This window comes from Gastrolobium bilobum, unplaced genomic scaffold (assembly GCF_033153095.1).
Source record: "Gastrolobium bilobum isolate Gb01-03AN ecotype WA unplaced genomic scaffold, APGP_CSIRO_Gbil_v1 utg30972, whole genome shotgun sequence".
NCBI classification, from domain to species: domain Eukaryota; kingdom Viridiplantae; phylum Streptophyta; class Magnoliopsida; order Fabales; family Fabaceae; genus Gastrolobium; species Gastrolobium bilobum.
Genome location: NW_026899984.1, coordinates 82617 through 101907, shown reverse-complemented (window position 1 = coordinate 101907; position 19291 = coordinate 82617). Strand labels below are relative to the sequence as shown.

Here is a 19291-nt window from a genome sequence, read left to right as displayed (position 1 = left end):
CCCGACACGACCACCGCCACCATTGCCGCTGCCGTCGTCGTACCACCACTGCCATCGTCACCACCACCACCCACCGCCACCACCACTGCCATCATTGTTATCAACCACCACCATATCATCGCAGCCATCACCACCACTACCATCACCATGCCGCTGCCACCACTACCACCACCGTCACCAACCACCACTACCATCGCCACCGTCACTACCACCGTTACCAACCACCATTGCTATCGTCCCAGCCACTATCGTCACCACCACCATGCTATCACCGCCACCATCGCCATTGTCATTATCATGCCATCGCTACCACCACCACATCACAACCATTGCCACCATCACCACTATCACGCCACCATCACATATGAAAGGAAAGTGATGATTCGAAAAAAATTTATGCTTAATAGGAATAATTTTTTATTATATTATTTGTTGTGTTATCAAACGCAATTATCTATCTCGGAATAAAAAAGTACATGTTATCAAACACATTTTGTTTCTCAGAAACTGTTCCAAGGCACAGAAATAGAAAAGAATTATTTTTTTTCAGAAACAATGTCGGAGAACAGAATGGTTGTCATGCACACCCTAAATCTAAAGTTAAAAAAATTAAAAAATAAAGTTAAAAGTTATTTGGTGAGATTAAATAATGTTATTAGGATAAATTATTAGGGTAAAGGATAAAATTTATAAATATAAATTTAAAATAAGGTTAAAATTATAAAATAAATATAAGAATTTCAAAAAGCTGATATAGATCTTAAAAGAGCTTTTAGCTTTTTCTTTTATTATAAAAGAAGGTTTTTTTTATAATAAGAGCTTTTATACAATTATATATGGTTAACCTTTTACTTTTAAAGAAAAGAGAAATTAAAAAAAAAAGACATATCAAACGTACACTTAGTAGTAGAAGGATATATATTTAAAAAAAATCGAACTTTCACAAATACCACTTAAATTAAAAAAATCTATAGACGAGGCATATCCATATGTTACAGTAATATACATTATTAATCAATTATAAAACATAATTAGTTACTTAATCATAAATTTACTAATTATTTATTCAAGCAATTTATAATAATTATTCATCTAATTGCACCAATTACCTCTTTATGCTATATTACCATCATATAATCACCCTGTATCATGTATTTGATTACCAAAACCATGGAATTGAGTAAAATGTTTACAACAGAAGACGGTGTACTCAAAAGTAGTACATTGCTAGTTTGCTCTACGATGGAATTATCATCAGGTGCAGTTGAAAATAAACTGCACAAGTTATAATTTTGAAATTAAAGGGTTCATAAAAAAATAAATAAATAAACTTCTATATTCAATTGCAATTATTTTAATATTGTAGATACCCCATTACGATATGACATAATGTTGGAAATTTGCTGCAGAAATTCCACATGAAGCGATGCACTCCCAAAAATTATAGTAACATATTCGTTTTCAAACCAGGTGGCATGCCGTTGTATGTTACTACCGCACTACTAAAAAGCCAACTAAGGCACTTTGGAGTTGGCAAAACAGTCTCCACTTGGTCGATCAACTCGTCCCATCCATTAAAAGGGGTAATGTGGGTTGAGTTTTTCAACTCATCTCATAAGTGGAGTTGATTCATTTTTTGACGGGTTGATGGTGAGGGAGACAGATCAGTATAAAAAAGGCTCGGGCTAGCAGGTCAACATGTAAAGAACCAATACAACCCAAAAGCTTAAGCTGTCGGGTGAGGTTGATTTTATATATCTCAACACACGCCCCTCACACGAGAGTCCACTGGGCTTGAAGGATGGACAATGCACATGCCCACCTACCTATGTGAAGAAAGAAATTCCACTAGAAACCTGTCTAACCCACCAAACAAGGCGGGGCGAGCTGAATTTTTTGGCCCATTGCAGGAATTCATTTATGGTAGGATCCGGCGGGGAGTCTATTTTGCCGCCTCTACTTTAGGTATAGAATACTAAAGAAGCACTTCACTTTTTAGCCTGAAGAAGGTTTCATCATGGAACCTAAGTATATAGCTTGAAAAATCAAAACTCGCTACGTCTCCCAATTATTGTCAATGTAAGTTCACAAGTTCGAACAACTAAAGTTGCCGCAAGAAACAGCAGAATAGGCGATTGGAGACACCCCTAGGAAACATCAAATTTATTAATGGGAATTAGTAATAAAGAAGTCAAGTGTTTTGTCATTCTCAGGTTGTGTGCTTTACTCTATTATAAATAGGATATGGATCCCAATGAGCGTTTATAGCTATCAAGAGTAGAGACTTCAAGACATTGCTAGTACTTACAAAGCAACAAAAGCAAATTTTTTTATAATCTCCAATCGGGGTTCTACAATTTTAACTGCTGTTGCTGGAAATGGCATCTGAAGCAAATCGAAACAGTGAAGGCATAGCTGCTGCCTGTGTCACCAAGGTAATGGACGTGATGTTGCAGCTGAAGAAACTGGGAGAAGAAGATCCCAGAAGGGTCATTCATTCTTTTAAAGTAGCACTTGCCATCACTTTAGTTTCTGCATTTTACTATTTTAAGCCTCTTTACGATGGTTTTGGTTCCTCTGCAATGTGGGCAGTTTTTACTGTCATCGTTGTCTCGGAATTCTCTGTAGGCAAGTTCCTTTATTTTTCTTTCAACACAAAATTTATCATTAAACAAGAATATAGAATGTGCACTTGATTTTTTGTTAACGTGCAATTTGATTGTGTGACACATGCAGGAGCAACGCTAGGAAAAGGTTTAAATAGAGGTTTAGCAACATTTTTGGCTGGTGCTCTCGGGCTTGGATCTTATTATATTGTCAAATCAATTTCAACAGGAGATGTAGTGGAACCGTTACTTCTTGGATTCATAATTTTTCTACTAAGTAATGTTTACTTGTCCACTTGAATTTCACTAGTAGGAAATAACTATAAAGCTAACCAACAATGCAAATATTTGAATGATTGCAGCTGCAGGAGCAACATATATTCGATTTTTACCACGAATGAAGGCAAGATATGATTACGGGTTGCTCGTGTTTATCTTGACATTCTGTTTGGTATCTGTATCAAGTTACAGAGACAGTGAGATACTAGACATTGCACAGAAAAGGGTAACCACAATCCTCGCAGGTGGTCTAATTTCTGTGTTGGTCTGCATTTTTGTGTACCCCATATGGGCCGGTGGTGATCTTCACAATTTAGTATCAAAAAATATTGAAAAACTTGGAAACTTTTTAGAAGGTACATACCAACCAATTTCGTAAATTTGATGGACTTTAGGAGCATTCTTTTGGAGTTATGTATGCAATAGCTCCAATTTTGTATAATTGTCGAAATTGACAATGCATAGCAAATTGCAGGTTTTGGAGAGGAGTATTTCGGAATATCAGAGGGTGGAGAATCAAATAAATCGTTTATGCAAGCATATAAAAGTGTTCTTAATACAAAACAAGTTGAAGAAAACTTGGTTAGTTGAAGAAACCAAAATTATGTTCTAGACTCCTAATCACAATGTCCTGCTTATTAATTCAGTCATTCATATCTTTTTTAGGCCAATTTTGCAAGGTGGGAGCCCTGCCATGGTCCATTCAGATTTCGTCATCCTTGGCAACAATATCTAAAGATTGGAAATCTATCAAGGCAGTGTGCTTATCGTATTGATGCCCTTAATGGCTTCCTTAAATCCACTAAGGTACTTGTCAGAGATATATAAGAATCATTAATGTAGCTTCACTCAATATCTTAAGTTTTTGAATTGAATTAGTTCTTTACGTAGTAATTGGACTCTCATTTTATTGTGTAACTCAGTATGTTTGGTTAAATGGCTTAATTTTCTTATGTTTAACTCACAGACACCATCAGAAATCAGAAGCAAAATACAAGAGCCATGCATCAAGATGACCACGGAAACAGGAAAGGCTTTAAAGGAATTAGCTATGGCAATTCAAAAAATGATTCCACCTTCTGCTGCAGACACTCACATTGCGAAATCTAATATTGCAGCCATGAGCCTCAGGTCCATGACAAAAACAGGATTGTGGAAAGACACCAATATCTTTGAGGCTATTCCTGTTGTGACTGTGGCTTCTCTGCTGCTTGATGTGGTTTCTTGCACAGAGATGCTACGAGAGTCAATACAAGAACTATCCATCATTGCAAAATTTAAGAACAAGGACAGTAAAATTGCAACAGAGCAACCAAATAGTCCTCATCAGGAGGAAGCTACGCAACCACGTTGTTCTGACAACATTGGACCTTATCATGTTATTACAATCAACCAGCCTCCTACAAACTTGTCACAAAATGTCAATTCCTAACTGCTTACATTTTATGGACTTATTTATAAGGGGAAAGATCCGTTTATAAATTTTTATAAATTATACTATCTTCTCTCAGGAGAACATAGTGTAACCTAATGTTCTCGCAAGAGAAGATAGTGTAATTTGTAAACAAAAAAATTTCTGCCTCTATTTATAATATAATCATTTAGTTAAGTGTAAGTTAGTAATATAAACCCAAAATCAGGGATTCTCGTAAAAATATGATCAATTTTTACACACAAAAAACTGTTACTTTCTTGTCTTACGTAGTGGTTCTTTCTTAAGCCGTCTCACGGTTTGGAAGAGAATTATGGAAAACAATACAAGAATATTTTAGTTCATTCTCATCAATACCTCATATCACTAAATAAGAACAGTTGGAATTTCAAAATTAATCTGTTGAACATTGTCCTCAATCAAGCAGTATGTGTGTCATTTTTCTTTCCAAACAAAAAATTTATGGACATATTAAAAAAGAGCTTTCAGTTTCTTCTTTCACAAGAAAACTCTAAATTTCCTGTAGAGAGAAAGTGTGGGTCCATCACTATTTAAAAAAAAAAAACATGGCACATTTTTCGGGGAGTCAGCGATCGAAGAAATCACTTCTTCCTTCCGAGCTTTGTTTACTATGGTTTGGGAGCAAGTGCTCTTTTTCTAAATATATGAGTAAAAAAGGATTGAGAGAAAATTTGAAAAGAAAAAAAAGAGTATAAATAAGATAAAATTTTACATTTTTTAAAAAAGGACCACAAAACAATAACATGGTCCTGATGCAAAATAAAAAAATCCCTTCCTATAAGATGAGAAGTGATTTTCGCATTAAAAAATATACAAGGATTTATATAAATTATTATTTGGAGAATATTATTTATGTAAAAAGTATTTTTTCAGTCACTGGAGATAAAATATCTTCAATGAGCCCAAAACGACGTTGTTTTGGGTTGTAAGATTAAAAAATTATAATAATAAAGACTAATATAACCTTGCAATAAATTAGAATTATAAAAATACCTTGATTTTTGTCCCAAAACAACGTCATTTTGGGCTCACCGGAGATAATTTATCTCTATTGATTGGAGAAATACTTTACCCATTGTTTATATCAAATTATTAATGAGAAAAGTACTTCTTTAAATGAGATAAAACTATCTCCTACAATCCAAAATAACATTGTTTTGAGATTTAGAATAAAAAATAAATGATATTTTAGAAATTTTAATTTCCTATTATAACATATATTTTACTAAAATATCCTTTACTTTTTATTCTAAATTTCAAAATGATATCATTTTGAGATTGTTATAATAAGAGAAACATTAATCTCATTATTAATAGGTAATAACTTTTTATTATAAATTATAAACTTGTGACACGTCATAGCCAGAAAATTTGACGAGAGGTGGGCAAAAGAAGCAAAATTCATACTAAATTAGGTATCATAACAATCAACCAGGTTCGAAAAACTCTCCGAGTTTTACACACACATGAGTAGTAATAAGGATGAAATCTTATTTACCAAGGATGAAATCTCGAATGTTAAGGAGGCAAATGAATGATGGATGTGGGTCCGATAGAGATTTATTTTATTTTTTGGATAAATTAAGGATATTTTCTACAGAAGGCAAATTATTGGAGCAAGGAACACCTATATTATGGTGGAATTAGCTCTTCCAAAACAGACTTTTTGCATTTACAAATACTTGAACCAAAGACTTTGTTGAAGGGAAATCAAACTTATATCATACTAAATAGAGTTGAAATCCATTTTATTGGATTTTCGATAAATTATATAAAATATAAATAAATAAATAATAAACACAGAGGATATACGAGGCATTTCTTATCAATTCTACTCGTGGAATAGGAAAAAATATTTGTTATTTTAAATGACACAAAGTTATGTCATTTTTAATGAAACTACTGTTTTGGTGTGTTTTAACATTCTCTCTCATCCATTTTCTTTTTATTTCTAATTTTATAAATTAGAAAAAATGACAAAACACACTAAAACGACGTAGTTTCATTAAAAAGGACACAAAATTATGTCATTTAAAATGACAAACACTAAACCCTTATGAATATTACTTGCCAAATGACTTACCTTTAAAGGGAGAAATTATTTTATGTCTGAAAATCACGATTAACCTAAATATGTTGGGAAAATTAGGCTGCGCATGACAATCATTCTGATTCCTGGCACTGTTTTTGAAAAGAAATGATTTTTTTCTATTTCTATGCCTTGGAACAATTCTGAGAATCAGAATTACGCTTGTTAACATATTTTATTTTTATTCCGAGAATCAGAATTACATTTGATAACACAATAAAAATCTATTTATTTACTTTTGTTTATAGATTTTATCAACTGTATAAAATAGCAAATGACAACAAATTTAACCGAAATGCCAAATTTTATATTTAACAAAATTATATAAAAATATATAATATTTTATTATATATTTTTTTTACGACAAATGCTAATATATAGTTTTAACTATTATTTTTCAATCATCTTCACAATTCAAATTTTTTTTGTTTCTCATGTTTCCGGCCACAGCGTGAAGTTTTAAGATATCCCCTAACATAATTGCGTTCAATCAGACACTAGCAATTCAAAACCGAATTTGATAATTGATAGATATAAGAAGTATATGTTTCATGCAGCTCTTATCGAATTGGTTTAGCAGAGATTGCTTTTTGAAAGATACATGTAGAACTTTACCTCTTGTGGGACTGTTACTGAAGTTGAAGTTTATTTCCTCTATATTTGTGACACCAGTTTTTTTTGTTTTTTTATTAAGGTTAAAAAAGTTATATAAGGTTTGTGTGTGATCCCTCGAGCAATCAGAAAACCAGCCATACCCCCACAGTCACAATGCATAAAATTAACAATTCACAAACTCAATTGCAGAAGAATTCAACCACAACGCAAAAGCACCTATTCGGAAATTCAAGAGCCCTAACCCCAATTTAAAAAATCCCAAAAATTTGCAATTTCAAGTTAACCACAATAGCAAGGGAAAGAGAGAGGGAAGGAGACGAATTGCAAGTGGGAACGCGAATTGCAAGTTAACCCAAAAATTTGCAATTTCAAGTTAACCACAATTTCAAGTTAACCCAATTGCAAGTGGGAACGCAAAAGAGAGTGGGAAGGAGACGAAGAACTTTCGCGGTGTAGGAGGGTGGTGGTATGGTGATATGTTGAAAGCCGGTGATGGTTTGGTGTTGGTGTGTGAGGAGTACGAAGAAGCGAGAGAGAGAGAGAGAGAGAGCGAGGGAAAACTGATTCTATTTTTGCGCCAGGAATGAGAAAAGCAGAAATTTTTTAATTTTGTTTTTGTTCCCCAGCACAAAAATTAAACCGGTATTAACAAATGAGTTTCTCATCTATTTTTATTCCCAGGAATAGAAATTAAAAAAAAAAAAAAAACTCATTCCGGGAAGGTTGTCATGCATACCCTTAATTTCTCAAGAATGTGACCAAAAAGTTATTTAATAGGTTAAAATATTACTAAGAATGTTAGCTCTATTTTATTAATTTTATATTTGGTTGATTGGCATATTACTGAGAATGTGAAGTGATTTTACAAAAATAACCTCACCTAAGGATAATTTTGACCCAAAAAAGTTGAAAAATATTCCCATCAGGTGAGAATCCGAAAATACCATCCACCTAGTGGTATTCTTTTATGAGAATTTGCTTCATAAATTAGAATCTCGGGAATCTAATTTTTTCGAAAAAAATTTCATAATCTTTATACCAAATATGAGTAAATAGGATTCATTTCAAAAATTTGATATTTATCCATCTACCAAATGTGCTATAAGAAACAATATTTTGATTATATAATAGAATGAACAAAAAGTTTAGTCAAAAACAAATGACAAATTTAATTTTTTAAAGGGAGGATAAACAAGGTTGTCATGTCAAATTCAAATTCTCCGAAAGCTTGCAAACTTCAAAAACCATTCAATTGTTCAAAGAAACAAAAAGTCGTAAAGAAAAAAAAAAATATCACAAAGACATTTTGCCGTCATGTTATATTTCTACGCGGAAATCGTGTTTCTGGCATTTGCAGACAAATGATAACTTGTAGCCATAACACTGGCGCTAAGAATATATAAACAATTCATTAAATATATAATATGACCTTCATACGTTCGTGTTCATGGTAATTTTTGTGCTGCATTTCGGATGACTATCTTTTTGATAAAATAGGCTATAGGGGTAATTCAATAAGTTACAACTCCATCATCAAATGATGGAAGTTCAATTGGCGTCAAGAAATTAAGCAAGTAAGAATGAGAGTATATGTTAAATTCTTTTCAGTATCATCTTTGGAAGAGATTTAAAGCTTTAATCCTGATACACATCCCAAATTAGACTAGTCACGAAGTGATGAACCGATTGAAATATCTCAAAAAAAAAAAAAAAACGCCGTACGAAGAAGTGTTTTAAGCCAAGCTAAAAGCAATAGACTAATTAAGCACAAGAACGGAGAACATTAGTTATGTATGCCGCTAGAATAAAATTGAATGTAAGAGAACACAACATAGGAATGCTAAACTAAGTGAACAATCACTGAATCAATAGGTGCTTAAATAATATTTAAAAAAATTCTGCTCCTCATTTGAATCATTTTTCTGCTTTATGAGCGTGAAAGTGTAATACAAGTTAATGTTGCTCAATTAATTGTTGAGGTAATTAGGGGATAGACACTAGTGTAGCCCATATTCTGTAGCAGGCCTAGACGACATGGGCTCGACCCAAGAGGAGAAGCATCAAGCCCGGTTATTTGTTGAATTATTTAATTGAGCTATTAAGGTTGTGTGACAACGTGTTTCCTTTTCTTTTAATATTAACTAGGGTTGGCAAAACGGGTCAATCCGACTCGACCCGACATAACTTGCATTCAACTCGAAAAAAATGATCTGGGTTAGGGTTGGCTCGAAAAAAAAAATGAGCCAGAAAACTCAACCCAACCCGACCCGAGTCGGGTTAGGGTTGGCTCAAAAATATAGCTTGTGGGTTGGCTTGAAAAAATAGCTCGCGAGTTGGCTCGAAAATTGGCTCGCGGGTTAGCTCGAAAATTGCTCACGGGTTGACTCGTTTTCAGCCTATTTAAATGACCTGTAGTATTAGTGCATCTGCTATGTGGCTTCCATTAGCTTAAACAAAGGGTTACAAAATGAGAAATAAAAGAAAAATATTTTAGTTTCAAATTTTCTTCACAACAAATTTGCATCAACATCCAGAAACAATCAGAACCACTTGCTATCAAGTGGGTAAGATATTTGAACAAAACAGAGTCAGCACAGCCTAACAATATAAAAATAGCATGGATGCGAAAAGATTAGGGACTTAGGTTTAGAGAAGGAAGAAAAATGATGACAACATGTGTGGATTCTGTCCATTTTTGTATATTATATTTTGCATTTTTTATTAAAAAAAAAAAACTCAACCCGCGAGCTGGCTTGTTTGACCTGCGGGTTGGCTCATTTTTTCACGGGTTGAAACAAGCCGGGTTCGAGTTGCCAACCCAACCCGGCTCTTTTTTGACGGGTTACATGCCAACCCTAATATTAACATTTCCTTTTATGTTGGGTAGTATTAGGCTATTAGCTCGCCGTTGATGGCAATGAAATTACTTAAATTTCCACTTAATTTTCTCAAATACTTATTATTTCCATTTACCATTTCACTTTTCTGGGCTTTTTAACCATTTAGATAATTTTTTTTATAAAATATACTGAATTAATGCATCTGTCATAAATATTACCATATTAATACGGTCCATATCACACTTTAACTATGTAATCCTGCACATGAAAAATGTGGGTTTTGCACAGAGATAAAAAAAAGTACCAAACATGGGCGGTGCAAGATTGGTTAAACATTCATCAATTGACAACAAGTGCAGTTACGAGCTGTAAAACACGGACTCGCTATTTTCTAGGCTGTGTGTGGGTCAGGTTTTTGTCCGATTCGACGCAACTTGGTTTTTATAGGTCAGGTATTTTAACCCGACCCGCTTTAATTTGATCCAAGTCAGGTCTGACTTGGTTTGGATTTTGTTGAACTAGTTCAGAACTGGATCGGATCTGACCTGACTTGGTTTCTGAAGTGGGTCTGACTTAGTTTCTGAAGTGGGTCAAATCTGACCTGACCCGTTTTGACTTGGTTTTCTCACAAAATTTTGTCGAAATTTCTACATTGCAAATGACGAGAATTTCGTCACAAAATTATTTTTTCGTCGGAATACTTTTTGTCGAAAATCAACGAAATTTTTTCTCTAATGAAAATTTTTACAAAAATAAATTTTCTATCGAAATTTAGTTTCCGTCAAAAGTTTTGACGAAAATGATTTCTTCCATCAAATGTTCTAAACGAAAAAAAATCTATCAAAAATTTTGACAGAATGTTTTTCGTTCAAAATTTCGATGGGAATGTGTTCTGACGAAAATTTCAACGGAAATTGTTTCGAGAAAAATGTTTCATTCGAAACTTTCGACGAAATTTAGATTCTCTAAAGAATTTTGTCAGAATATTTTTGCCGTCAAAATTTTTTATCGAATTTTTTTTTTTACAGAATGTGTTCCGTAGAAATTTGGGATGGAAATATTTTTTATCAAAAAACTTGACGAAAGTATTTAGTTAAAAATATTCGATGGAAATGTGTTTCGCTAAAAATTTCGACGAATATTTTTTTTTTGTCAAAAAGTTTAACGAACATTTTTGCTGAAATTTGAAATCTATAAAGAATTTTGATGAAATTTTTTCCGTCAAAATTTTTTGACGGAAATGTGTTTCGTCCAAATTTTCGATGGAGATTGTTTTGAGGGAAATGTTTCATTCGAAACTTTCGACGCAATTTAGATTCTCTAAAGAATTTTGACAGAATATTTTTTTCCTCAAAATTTTTTGTCAAAAGTTTTTACGAAATTATTTTACACAAATGTGTTTCGTTGAAAATTTTGATGAAAATATTTTTTATCAAAAAACTTGACAAAATATTTAGCCAAAAAATTTCGATAGAAATGTGTTTCGCTAAAAATTTCGACGAAATTTTTTTTTGACAAATGTTTAATCAAAATGTTTCCGTCGAAAACTTTCGCTGAAATTTGAAATCTGTAAAGAATTTTGATGAAATTTTTTTTCGTCAAAAAATTTCGATGGAAATGTGTTCCGTCGAAATTTTTGATGAATATATTTTTCTGTGAAATATTTTGACGAAATTTAGATTCCGTAAAAAAATTTGACAAAAAAAATATTCTGTCAAATTTTTGTACATAAATGTTTTTAGTCACAAATTTTGATGAAAATATTTTTCGTCAAAAAATTTTGCGAAAATTTTTTATGGAAATATTTTTCGTAACAAATTTTGACGTAATTATTTTACATTAAAACTTTGTTTTTAAAGTAATTGTGATTTTCTTTTTTTTTCACATAATGGGTATGGGTCATTAGGTCAATATTATAACAAGTCAGGTCTAAAACTGACCCAAATAAAAGTGGGTCAGTATTTAAACCAGTTCAAAAAATATAGATATTTGTGGGTCAGGTCAAGGTCGGGTCAAGGGCAAGGCAAGTGAACCAGTTTTTTTGCACACCCCTACTATTTTCTTTGAATTGTGCGTGTTGGACACGTGTTCGACACGGACACGCTCCGACACGCTCGGACACACGTTCGACACGTGGTCAATATTTTGGGACACGTGGTCAACGTTCGGACACGTTTTTCTGACACGCAGTCAACTTTTTCGGACACGTGGTCAACGCTCGGACACGTTTTTTTTTAATCTTAATTTTATTTTATTAACTAAAAATAAAAAAAATTATTTATAAATAAATTTTTTTCTGTTATGAAATTTGACATGAAAAATTAACAAGGTACGAATAATTATTTTTGTTTATATTTATGTTATGAAATTTGAATATTTGATTGGTTATATGACTTATTATTGATTGTTATATCTATTCAATATAAATTATATTATATATATTAAAAATATTATTTAATATCAAAACGTGTCTCAACGTATCGAAATATGTCATTTTTTAGAATTGACGTGTCGCCGTATCGTGTGTATCGTGTCTCGTGTCAGTGTCCGTGCATCATAGGTTACGAGTTACAGAGAAAAACTCCAATATATCGGGACCACCAAACTCAGTATTCTCTTTTATTAAAAAGTATTTTTTTTTCCTTTTTACTCATTTTTTTAATTTCTTTTAAGTCCTAAAAATTTTTCTTTTTTAATAAAAGGAAGCGCTGAGTTCGGTAATTACGATATATTGAAGTTTTTCTTTGAGTCACGATGCTTAACTTTGTCCCTTGCTTTCTTACCTGTTTAGATAGTTAATTGTGGCATTGACAAATATCTATGGGCAAATAAATTACATTTGCAAATAACAGCACATTCCACCATTATAAATGTATGTAGAAATGCTCTTTACCCATTTTTTCTGCTTCCTTGAACCTCAAACACCAAACTGGTTATTTGATAATAATTTCAAGATTTTCATATCAACCCATATAGCTAAGCAACAACAAAGCATCTGGGCTCTTGAAAGATCTGATTTTGTTTTCTTCAACTAGAGTTTCTGCCATTTTATTTGGCTCTTTTGCCATTGGAATATGCAGAAGCATCACACAAAAGAATGCTAAACAATTTATGGTCTTTTGTGCTGTGTGAACTGTAATGTCGGCGAAAGTAACACACCAGTCCCGCATCACTTATGTGCACTTTGTTCTATTGTGTGTTTAGTAAATAGGTGGAGATTTGTTGTAGTATATTTACTAATCATGTGGGATACATTATAGTTCCTGATGTGGCCCATTACTAGTTAGTCTCAGTTTGTTTTTTCATTTGTGGGCCAATGATACTCATGCTATTACTGAGGCCCTATTGTTGATATTAGGCTCAATGGCAACACAATAAAAGAATAAAAAAATGTTATGTTTTATTTTGCTACGAAGTCCTTAATCTATTTGCCATTTTTATCACTTTGACATCATGGCATGATTCTCACTTTAGATTATTAGTACACTTTGCTATCATGTATATTGAGTTCTTTGTAAAAAAAGACTTAGGGGCTGTTTGGTATGGAGTAATATATTGGATGTCTAGAAAATTGTAAGTGGAAATTATTTATTTCCACATTTGGTAGAAGAAAAACATAAAATTTTGCTGGGTATAGTTTATACCCAGGCTTCCTTTACAATTCCCATTTAGAACATGGTAATTGTTTGTTCCCGCTTCTTGGTTTCTTTTCCTGATATTTCTCTGTCTAAATTACCCTCGGAGGGTTTGTTGTGCATCTGTGAATGTGGTCACAGTTTTATCTTGCCTGTTTAGTTCTATGAATGATTGCAGCATCTCCAAGATAAGTAACATCAAGCGTGATAAAAGAATTGACGCAATGTAAAGCTCTTTCCTGAATCTAATTTGTTTCAAAAGATGAAACATACTTACAGCGTGAAGAGTAACACGACATTGTAATGTTGGTTGGGCTGAAAGCCTGAAACCACTAAATCAGAGGGGAATATGGGTGTCCCTATCAGACAACTCATCGTACCAAAAATTTTGTCTTCTTCATTGCTTCGAAAGCCAGCAGCTGAAGTGGGATATGGGAACGTTGAACCAAATTTACCAGCACTATGAGAATTGATGATAACATCACGGTTCAGGAACTGCAAGACGAAGATTGATAAAGTGTCGCCCACGAAGATGGTCATTCTTTGCGTTTTGTTTTTTGTTATTTTGTATCTAAATCGTCTTTAATAAAAGTATCAATTACGAGGGTACTTTTGTAAAATTTCATCATATTCCCGGCAATATTTTGTTTTCAACCAAGCATCCCTTTAGAAAAATTAACCAATATTTCTGGTAATATTTTTTCCTACCAAAATACCTTTTTCGTAAAATTTCCAGACAATTTTTGTTCCAACCATATCCCAAGTAATTGTGATTTCAAGATACAAAAAAATTTCTCCAGTATCAAACGCCCCCTTAGGGTCTTTGAGAGCTTGTAAGGCATATTTGAGAGAGATAGACCAAGAATCTCATAATGGTTCTGTTGAGAGATTTGATCCTTGTGTCAAGACGAAGCTTTTAATCGGTGCATTTTTTTAGAGATTCAACCAATAGTGGTGGAAAGGCTGAACTTGGTGGCATTCTTCTTTGGACAAGAAGAGTATGTGGAGTTGTGAAGTTGAAAGCATTGGATGAAGATACTGGCTAACTGATTTGGTGATGTCCTTCCTGTTATAATTTTTGTTGTTGTTCAATCTTTAATTTCTTGAGGTGTATATATGTTCAAGTGAATTGATTCCTGGTGCTCATTTTGTAATCTTTGTTATTCTCTCTTTTGTGTATGCTTGTATCTGTTGGATGTGTAGAGTTGCATGTTTTAGGTTGTTGAACTCTATCGTATCTGTTACTGTTTTGAATAAAAGTGCATGCTAGATGGTGTTTAACCCTCGTAGGCCAACTTGGACATAGGAGACTCTCTCACAAAAAGTTTATGAACCAAGTATAAAAATCTTGGTGTACTATTTCTTTATGTTTTCCCTTACTGGCTTTTATTTTTGCGCTTAATTCTTAGAAACTCTATACCAAGAATTGTAACATTGAATTTTAAAACAAACGATTTAATTATAAGGGGAGGGGTTTCTTTAATTTGCAGCTACAACCATGACATTTATGAGATTTTCTCCCCGATTGAAGCCGAGATACGATTATGGGTTGATCATATTTATGGTGATCTTCTGCATGGTATCTCTTTCGGACTATACAGTGAGTGAACTATGGAAATGGCCTATGAGAGGTTATTAACAATCATCATTAGGAGCTGTATAGCTACTATGGTATGTAATTGCATATGCCCAGTTTGGGTTGGTGAGGATCTTCACAATTAGATTACTGGCAATATTGAAAAGTTCGATGACTTTTTGATAGGTATAGTGTACTATACGATCATATAAGCATAACTAAAGAACCATGTTTAAAAATCGTTAAAACAAAAACGCTTTTAACTATGATCATTATTATTAATATCTTAGGAGATTTAAGTCTAAGGTAAAGTGTGGCCAAATTAATCCTTAGGATTTGGAGATGAGTACTTTCAAAAATTCAGATAATACAGAAGTAGTGGATGATAAGCCATTTCTCTACAAATATAAAAGTGTCCTCTCTTCAAAAAGTAGTGAAGAAACAATGGTAAGCACTAATAGTGTACTCTAGCATATATAACCCTCTTATCCAAAAATAAAAATAAACAAATTACTCTTAAATATTTAATTTCTTTTTTGACTATAGGCTGTTTTGGCAAGATGGGAACCTTGTCATGGCTGGTTCAGATTTCGCCACCCATGGAAGCAATACTTAGAGATTGGGAAGCTAATGCGGTTGTGTGCTTACAAAATCAAAGCCCTTAGCGAATACCTCCTCCAATCTAAGGATGTAGGTATTGGTAGAGAAATATAATATAAAATTATTAATGTAGCTTTTCTTAACAATTTAAACTTTTGAAATGATGCTTTGCCATATTTCACATTTCATGCCTCAGAAAAAGCACCATAATGAGTTGGTATATGCTAACCTTTATTTTTGTGCTTTTGTCCAACAAACTCCGTATGAGCTTCGAAGTGGGATTCAAGGAGAAAAACTTCAGTGCACTGAAGTTTATATATATATAAATTAATTATATATATATATATATATATATTAAGAATATTAAAAAAAAATTAAGAACGACATATATCATTCTTTGAAGGAGTATAATTTGTTTACCAAAAAAAAAAAGGAGTATAATCTATGAAATTGAAGTATTCTAGATAAATTGGTACTCTAATTTAATGGAAAAAGTGTGTATAGAAAATATAAGGTTGTGTCATTTTAAGAGAGAGAAAGAGATAGATAAAGGAGGAGAAAGAGTTGACAAAAAAATAAAGGTATGGGTCATACCTCTTTGTGAGAGTGAAAAGACATAAGTTATATCATTTAAAAGGATAAATATTTTTTCCTAATTTAATATATAGTGATGAATTAATAAATTATGGATGAATGGATTGTTTTATCAAAAAATTAAAATTGCACAAGTTAATTATTAAACTTAAAGAATAGTATGTTATTAATTATTTGGGTTTAAATTATCTCTGCAGACAAGTATCTTATGTTAGTGAGGCATAAAAAATTGTGTCATTCTTTTTTATTTTTAAAAAATAGTGGGACCCATTTAATTTGTTTCTATGGCATAATACAAGCTATCTTCTATTAAAGAAGATTAATAAATCCCTAATTATTTACCAAGAAAATCATTGAAGTTAATTATTTTATTTTGGCCTAAAAATTATAAAGATGACATCTTTTGACTGGAGAGTCAAGACAGTTTTCCGTCGACATCTATTTTCCCAGCAAATCAAGTTACACAGTGCGCAGCATTTGGTGGACTTGAGAGGAAATCCATCTTCATCTATGTGATTTATAACGCTATCAAAAACATTATTCTCACTTATACGTCTCTTCTCATTAGTCAGACCACTCAGACGTCATAAAATTTCCATTGCTTGTATATATTCCCTCCAAATCAAGGCACAAGCTGCGTTTGGCTGACTTCAGAGGAAACTCCGTTATCATGGTGGTTAGCTTGGAATTATACGCAACGAAAAATAAATTAATCAGTTACCAAATTTTTTTTTTTTTTTTTTAACTAATCACTCAAAATCAAATAAATTTTGAACAATATTTCAAACATGGAATTTCGAATTTAAAAATAAAGCTACCGTGCTGCTTTAAAGTGTGAGATCACGGACACAATACCCATTGGCCAGTACTGCCAAATGGAATAACTAAAGATCATGTGGTAGGACCAATTAATTTAATATCTTGAGATTTTTTTTTTTAATTACAGAACTCGTATCATTTAAGATTTAAGATTTAGATGAATAAGCTTGATAGTATAAACTTACGGGACTAAGGACCAATTAATTCTTGAGAATTGCATTGGTTAATACATCAGTCTCTTATCAGGCTTATTTCTATCTTTTTAGGTTTGATTAAGTTATACATCATTTTGATGTATATAAGGATCCTGCTATATAAGCTTATACTATACGATGGTCACACAACAGAATTAAAAATGTCATAACGTATAATATAAGCTTATATTATCAAGCCTTATACAACACACTAAACAGACAGTTAGTCCTACATTGGTCGATAATAAACTAAGTGAAAGATCATTTGATTCAAGAATCCATGAGTCTATTGCTTTAAAATTTTATGTTAAGATGTGATGTCGAACTCATCTATTGATGATGCTATTTTCCTTACAATGGTATAAGAATGAATCCTCTCATGTTGAAAAAGACATGACATGGTTATCTCGACAATCATAATTATACAAAGATGAATCAATGATGATAAAGAAAGAGAAAAAAAATATATTAAAATAGATAGTTACTAAATCATAATCATTAATTCATCTTTGTCTTTATATAATTATAATTATCCTTTTTTAAACACAAGAGGATGCAATGGTATTAAGGTCCATTAACTCAATGCTTGATCTATGCACTTTTCTCTACTAGAAACGTGTTGTTTTTCTATGGATATTTTTTTGTTGAAATTCATAATAAATCCGTGGAAAATTACATTTTCGATGTGTTCAACATCATTTTATTTGTATGCGTTGAAATCCACAATTTAGAAGGAATACTAAATTCGTCCAAATGACGAAATATATTTTCCTAAAGACCATTTTTTTTTTCTGTCATGCCGAAAAATTGAATATATTTTTAACCCAATACATCAAAAGTTTTAACCAAATAATTTTGAATTTCCGTAAAAAATTCCAGTGACAATTTTTTTAAGAAATATTACAATATTCTATCGAAAACATCAATCACAATTTTTGATGAAATTTAACTGAAAAATTAAATTCCGTAAAAAATATTGTCTTCAATTTCAACGAAATTTTCAGTAAAATCTCATCGAAAATTGTGATGGAAGCTTTAGATGGAATTTACTGTAACGTTCCATAAAAAATTGCGACGGAATATCCTTTGGTCAAAAATCTAATTTTGCATTGTTTTTTCAATGAAATAAGTTATCCGTTGAAAATAATGAATATTTTTTTAAAAAATATATTAGTCAAAACTATAATAATTTAACAAATTTTCAAATTTGTACTTGGTAAACAAACAGTATACGACATAAAAACACTACACAAATAAAATGAACAATGTAAAAGACCATCATATATAATGAAAAGTATAAAATATACACTAGTTAATATCTTATATACAAATGAAATACAATGTTACAGGTTCTACCGTTGGGATCTATAAGCCCACTATGTTCCCTTTGGAGATGGGGTCATTATATGAGTGATACCTCTAGCAAAGGTAGAGACCAAGCTAGGAGGTACTGTTCCAAGTATGATGCAAACAGATAACAATGGGTTCAGGTGTGTGTATATGTGTGACTCAATATAAATGGACAAAATAACGATACATAAGATGTCCTCCTTGTGTGTGGAGGAGTGTATTTATAGGGGAAGGTGACTTGGTCTTGTGTGGGTTAGTAAGGAGAGGGTCAACTCTCCTTGGGGTTAGCTTAAGGTGGCAGACACTGCTATGATAGCAGTGATGCACCCACTGCGCCTGGCGATGTCAGCATGTGACAAAGGACAGTTACCACTTATAATAACTGGGGCGGTATCTTTGGGGGCTAAGATCCCAAGATGAGACATTTTGGTGTCTCATCTAGGGAGCGTCGTCGCCTTGGGGGTAGGAAAACTGAGGGTTATTAAGGCTGACGTGGACAAAAGATATGGGCTTGAGCCTTTGGGCCACTATGACGTTGGGCCATCGAGAACAGGAGCCCCCCCAGCTTGGTAGCAAGCGTAGGTTGGTGCCAATATGAATGGTCTTGGGCGATATTCTCTAGCCGACGATCCGAGCGGTTG

The 19291-nt window shown here is 32.7% G+C and overlaps 1 protein-coding gene across 1 annotated transcript; it reads left to right on the top strand.

Annotated features, from left to right (window-relative positions):
* Positions 1–2378: 2378 nt before the first annotated feature.
* On the top strand, positions 2379–4317 carry LOC133294641 (aluminum-activated malate transporter 2-like). The gene is made up of 6 exons (XM_061493346.1): positions 2379–2628; positions 2737–2883; positions 2969–3241; positions 3361–3467; positions 3552–3692; positions 3853–4317. Exons 1-6 carry the CDS (start codon positions 2379–2381, stop codon positions 4315–4317), a joined length of 1383 nt encoding a protein of 460 aa, XP_061349330.1.
* Positions 4318–19291: the final 14974 nt, after the last annotated feature.